The sequence below is a fragment of the Arachis ipaensis genome, chromosome B08 (genome assembly GCF_000816755.2).
Source record: "Arachis ipaensis cultivar K30076 chromosome B08, Araip1.1, whole genome shotgun sequence".
In the NCBI taxonomy this organism is placed as follows: domain Eukaryota; kingdom Viridiplantae; phylum Streptophyta; class Magnoliopsida; order Fabales; family Fabaceae; genus Arachis; species Arachis ipaensis.
The window spans coordinates 27741453-27747899 of NC_029792.2; the positions used below are offsets into that span (position 1 = coordinate 27741453).

Here is a 6447-nt window from a genome sequence, read left to right on the forward strand (position 1 = left end):
CTTTACATATTTTACAGGATATATATTCAAATTTTTATATAAAATAATAATAAAAAATCAAAGAATTGATACATTTTTTAAAAGGAAGGCTAATATTTAAGAAGGAGAACATATAACTTTTACAACATCAACACCTGTAGATAGTTCTTCTACTTTAATAAATCACGAAGAAAGTGAGATATAACCTTTAAAAGTTCAAAAAGTTACATCTGATGACTTTAACCTTAACTTTTTAGAACGAGATCTTGAAAAACGGCTTTAAATTTGACAATATCACCCAAACAATAAAGATGAGATTAGACGAGCTTATCTTAAATGGAGTCCATATCAAAAATATTTTAACAATTATTTTCTATTTGGCCCCCCAAAATTTTGTTTCAAGCTGCATGTGATTCATAAGAGAATCGTTATGGCCAAACACATGGATGACACCACTGTTAATGAGTGATGGATGAAATCTTATATTATTGTATCTTAGAAATACATAGATATTTAGGTACTAAACGCTGTTCTTAAAGTGGACTTTTGTATTCATCAAAATTTCAAAGCTTCTAATTTTTCTGTTGCTCAATACACTTATTTGAATTGAGATTACCATACACTAATTTTGGTGTCTAAATTTCTACGTACAAGAAATGGAAAGAGTTTCATGAAAGATGCTAAGAACAAAAGAGTATTGAAACAAAGTACACTTTGCATAATTTCCGCATTGAAATATAACAATTCAGTTTCATTGACTCATTTTGTGTGGTAGCTAGCCTATAGCAAGCAAACCATATTATACAGCAAGATAAGTAAAAACACAACACTACAAAGAAAGAAGAAGAAGAACAGCACTCAGCTTTGGTGCATGTAACTAAATTTAGGATTTCTGAACAAACTTAGAGTCGAATAAGGGAAAAAGAAAAACAAGTAACACCAAATACAAGGGAAGGAAAAGGAGAAGGTTGCAATAACTCAAACTTTCTTAACCGGTGTTCTGCATTCCGGCAGCGATACCCTTCATGGTGAGGATGAGGGTGTCTTCCAAACCCGGAGCATATTCACTTGTTGGGTTCAGCGAGACTAATTCGTCGGCCGATTTGCTGATGTCTAATGATTCTTTAGATATTCGTGGGCGTGGCCTCACATTCACGTTGTAGTTCGGATCGCGGATGCGTTTCAATGTGTAAGCTTGGAAAACATTCAGGGTAGTGATGTAGGAATCACGCAGCCGGAGCCTTTGCTTCAAGTAGGGGTCACCTTCTAGAAGATCCTTGTGTCCAGCCACCTACAAAGTGCAGCAGAGAAACAGATATCAGCTTGCTGAATCACTAATCAGTTCTTGGTTTTTGCCTTTAGCATTCGATCTGAAGACTGTTTAGATATAACATTCAATGATCTTGAACTTTCTTGTGACATTAAAGTAATATGAAAAGGTGCATTTAAACAAGGTGGCAATTTACATGCATGCATATACACCTTCATGTGAGGTTGATAGTTGAGAATATAATCAAACATGTTAAATCATCTAACAATTCTTAACTATCAACTTCAAGTGAAGACAACTGCATGCGAATTTCTACCTTTAAACAAAATTCATTTTAGGGAATGAGTTGAAAATTAAGAAATGTTACATTGGAAAAGTAATATTACCTGAAGGAGGAGTTTCTTAGTTTCTTCATATTTGTTCCTCAACTGCTCCCCAAAGGGCCATAAATCTTTAGAAACCAAAAGCCTATCATTCAGAGCAGCGATACCTGGATCGCCCTTGGCGAACACCATTTCCACTAAATCAATGGTGACTCTAAAGAAAGGCCAATTGTTGTACATCTCTTGTAGCATGTTGAGATTTCTAACATCTTTCTGAATAACATGTTTAAATGCAGATCCAAAGCCTAGCCATACCGGAAGATGAAACCTTGTCTGCGTCCACGCAAAGATCCAAGGAATTGCACGCAGAGTTTCAATGCCTCCATTAGGCTTTCTCTTCGCTGGTCTACTTCCAATGTTCATCCTTCCGTACTCTAACTCCGGGGTAGCCTGCAATCATCATATGAGATCAACAATGATTAGTTACTTAGCATGGAATGTTGATGGTTTTTATTGTGTGAAGATATCTTACTAGGCGAAAGTATTCCACGAATCGTGGCTCCTTGAACACAATTGATCGGTACTCCTCTGTGGCAATGACGGCCATCTCATCCATAAGCTGACGCCATTCTGGCTTCGGTGCAATTGGGGCGTTCATACCGTGCTCTAAGGTGGCAGCAGTGAACCTTTGAAGTGTTCTGAAGCACAAATGCTGCTCCCCGAATGACTGCTCAATTACTTCACCCTGAACCGTGACACGAAGTGATCCATGGACAGTGTCCGGAGGTTGGGAGAGGATAGCAAGGTGAGTAGGCCCGCCTCCTCTTCCAACCGTCCCGCCGCGACCATGGAACATTGTTAGCTTGACCCCATACTTCTTGGCTACCTTTATAAGATCCTCTTGAGCCTTATACAGCTGCCATGCTGCAGAGAATCTTCCGGCATCTTTTCCGGAATCGGAGTACCCAATCATGACTTCTTGCTTCCCATTGATCCTGTTTCTATACCATTCTACCGAAAACAAGCGAGCCAAGGCGGCCGGAGCAGCCTCGAGATCTGCGAGCTTCTCAAACAACGGGACAACTCTTAACGGATGCCTGATCCGGCATTCGCGTTGAAGAAGCTCAACCGCCAGCACATCGGACGGTGCGGTTGCCATTGATATGATATAGGCTCCGAAGTTATCTGCTGGAAGCTCTGCTATGACATGAAATGTGTCCAGAACGTCTCTGATTTCTTCGGTTGTTGGAAGGTCAGGTCCAAACAACGGTCGCTTCCCGCTTAATTCTTCTAGAAGCCACTCTTGTCTCTTCTCCTCCGACCATTCCTGGTAGGATCCGATTCCCAAATGCTTTGTGATGGCATCCATCACGTCCGTGTGACGGTCCGACTCTTGCCTGATGTCAAGCCTTACTAGTGACAGTCCGAAGGTGGAAACTTGTCTTAAGAAATCAAGAAGGGTTCCGTCAGCAATTGCGCGATCGCCACAAGCACACAGTGATCTGTAACATAGCTCAAGAGGCTCCAGGAACTGCAAATATTGTTAGCTCTCGTAGTTAGTATTTGCTTCTCAAAACACACTGTATTGTGTTGAACTCTTGCTTTCAAAAACAATATACCTCCTCCACATTGGTGAAAGTTGCTTCCTCTGGAATGTCAGAGTAACCCTGAGCGAGTAAATGGCGAGACCGCTCCCGAGTCTTGTACAGTCTATCCCTCACATCACCCAGTATCACACGATACGGTTCATTTGCCGGAATCTTTTTCCAAAATTCTGCATCACAAACACACTTTCTAAGTTTCAAGACAAGTAACCTTTAGCTCCATTGCAATGTAACCTTGCATACCTATATAGTGTTTTGCAACTTCATCTTTCTTGAATGATCCGTGAAGTTCGTCCGCGCGAACGCGTAGCTCATCGTTGCAGCGCCACATAGACAACTACAGAAATAACAACTGAAATCAGGAAAATGGATAGATCATTGTTTAGAAAGAAGGATGCAAGATTGAGAGGTGTAAATTACTTCAAACATAAGATCTTCTATCTGGGAATAATACAAATTAGCAGCCATCATTCTAGCTAGTAAGCAAACATCCCTTGTCACTTCAGGAGTCACTCTCGGATTACCTGAATCATCATATCAAACATGAATTATATGCTGACCCTTCCATTTTTAATGTACATTGAGAGAATGTTTCTTGCAACAATTAAGATCATACCATCGCGATCACCACCCATCCAAGATGAGAATTGAATAAGAGGAGCATTGTATATCGTGGAAGTAGCTCATTCCTGCTCTCATCTCATCTTGTGGTGTTGGAGGAGTTCTCCTGATTTCGTCCGTTCGAAATGCAGCTTGAATCTACACAAACAAAGGTTACATAAGAAGCTTATCGGAGATATAATTCTCTGCAGAACAACTTCAAACACCGATGATTAATAAAAATGCTTCACCATGTAAGAAATGAATCTTGGAATTACTTTAGTTGTCTTTGTTTCTTTTTTAATTCTTCATTTGTAATAAGCTCCACTATAAGTGTTGAGCTCGCTCTTTCTTTCAAAAAGAAAAAATCTTGGAATTATAAAGAATGAAGCACTTGATACCATTGTCTATATTCTTGATTGAATAAATATGTAGGAGTATATTTTCAGTACTATAAAAGTACACAAATTAAGAAAGAAAAAGAAATCACCAAGATTGCTTTCTAGTTTGTATTGCTGAAATGTACTTGTCCTGTTCTAGTGGAAAAGATCAGATAGCATATGAATTACCAGTTAAGTGCGAATATTGTAATTTCATATCTAAAGGTGCAATTGAAGATTATAGATAGTTTAGAACTCCAACATTCTATCTAACAAGAACCGAAATAAGAGAAAGATTCGAATGATTTCGTCACTTACCTCCCTCTGCAGAGCCTCATCAAGCTCCTGCTTATCATCAGGAGTGATGTCTTTGGCGTACAGCTGAGATAAACAATTCCGGATCCTGAAGAAAGCATCCAAAATGGAGAAATCAATGTCAAAACAAATAAAATGAATAAAATTGAAGAATATAGCAGCGAAACTATATTTTGATACAAACCTTCCATGCTTTTGAAGCAATGATCTACGAATGGATTGAGTAGGATGAGCAGTAAGAACCAGATCAACTGTCTGGTTCTTCAGCGCATCGAAAACTTCCTGAGGGGACTTCTTCAGGTTCAATACAAGTTTCTTGAGAGTTTCTTCAATGTCTGATTCAGTGGTTGCATTGTTCTCATCCACAAAATCACCCTTCTTCAACTTGTTCCTTCGGCGATGAGCAATCTGAACTTCTTCCGCTAAGTTGGCAAGGTTAAGCATATGTGAGAAGGACTTCGCTACGACGATAGAGTCCCCGGCATCTAAACTGGTTATCACTTTGCCAAGTTCTTCAAGTTTCTTAGGATCATGCTTGCCTTCATACTCAGCAGAAAGCTCATACACTTCTTGAACCTTCACAAGATGAACAATTTTAGTACCATCACTGTGAAACAGTTTTCCAGCTCATAATATTAAGAGAATTTCAATATAACAGAATCTAGAAAAGAAAAATTGATCATATATTCTGTGATTTTCCCTTTCTTACTCTAAGATTTCCTCTAATAGAAGGCCTTATTTCCTTAAATGTTTTTCAAAACCAATAATGGACCCAACCATAGTATCCCACATAATAGAAATTTGATCACCAAACAAAAACATTGAAATAATAACCAAAACATATCAAAACGTTGATCATGAAATGAAATCAGTGATAGGGTTTGAGAATTGACACAAAAAAAAGAAACTTTAAACTTACCGTTTCTCTGAGATCTTCACCATGTAAATCTTGAAGAATATCAAGGAAGCGATCCAAAAGAAGAGCATCATACTCAATAAGCTTATCATCCTCACTCACTTTTGCTGGTGCCAATTGCCTCAACTGTGCATCAATTGATGCCATCTTCTCCAAATTCCTATTCGCCATTTTTGCTTTCTCTCTGTTTCTCTCTATGTCGTTTCACTCTGTTGAGTATTCACAAAACACCATTTAAAAAGGGTCTCAAACAATGATCAAAACGAGAACCAAAACCCATAGAAACACACAACAGCATCATATTAAAAAATTATGAGAAAGCACAGAGCCAAATCAATGAAGCTAAAACCAAGGGGCTAATCAAAAGAACATCCATAGATTCTTAATCCAAACAAACCCCCCCAAATAATAAGGAACTTAAGGAGACGTTGACATCTACAATTTGATATCTGCATGACACGTGTAACATGGACAAAAAATAAATAAAAATGTTCATACAAATTGAGTTATGAAAAGGAAAAAAAGGGGATCTTTGCATGACCCCATGATGAATAATGAATAATAAAATCCTATGCTATGATATATACGGTTCTTAATTATTACCTTTGTCTACAGATACGAGGAAGAAGAAGCACTGAAGAAGAAGAAAGAAGCAGTGTCAGAAGAGAGAGGAGATAAGAGAAATGCCTTTTAAGATTGATGTAGCAAAGTGATGAAGCACTTGTCTTTATATACACAAAAATGGTGGGGACGTTTGTTACATACACGAACAAAATATTTTTTTGTTGTTTTTTTATAAACTACATATATATTTTTTCCTTGTAGATATTTAAATGTTTCAAGAAAGAAAAGTGTTGTGCTGAGGCCTGAGGTGAATCTAGTCATCATTATTCGATTTGAGGTCGAATATGCCATTCTCAGTTTCCAATGATTCTTTACTTTTTCTTTGATACTTTAATTTGGTAATTTGTATGCAATTTTTTTTTTAACGAGAATTATTGTGTCCGTTGGTTTTGATTTAAATATGGGTTAAGTATGATTTTTTGTTGTGAGGGTTAAG

General features: G+C 37.9%; 1 protein-coding gene across 1 annotated transcript; it reads right to left on the bottom strand.

Moving 5' to 3' along the window:
• On the bottom strand, nt 677–6135 carry LOC107612799 (phosphoenolpyruvate carboxylase-like). Its single transcript, XM_021109213.1, is given in 12 exon segments — nt 677–1270; nt 1636–2022; nt 2105–3103; nt 3192–3346; nt 3420–3513; nt 3597–3700; nt 3793–3845; nt 3847–3935; nt 4475–4559; nt 4656–5047; nt 5391–5596; nt 5991–6135. Coding segments are annotated over 11 exon segments (2829 nt in total). The 5' UTR covers nt 5559–5596; nt 5991–6135; the 3' UTR covers nt 677–967.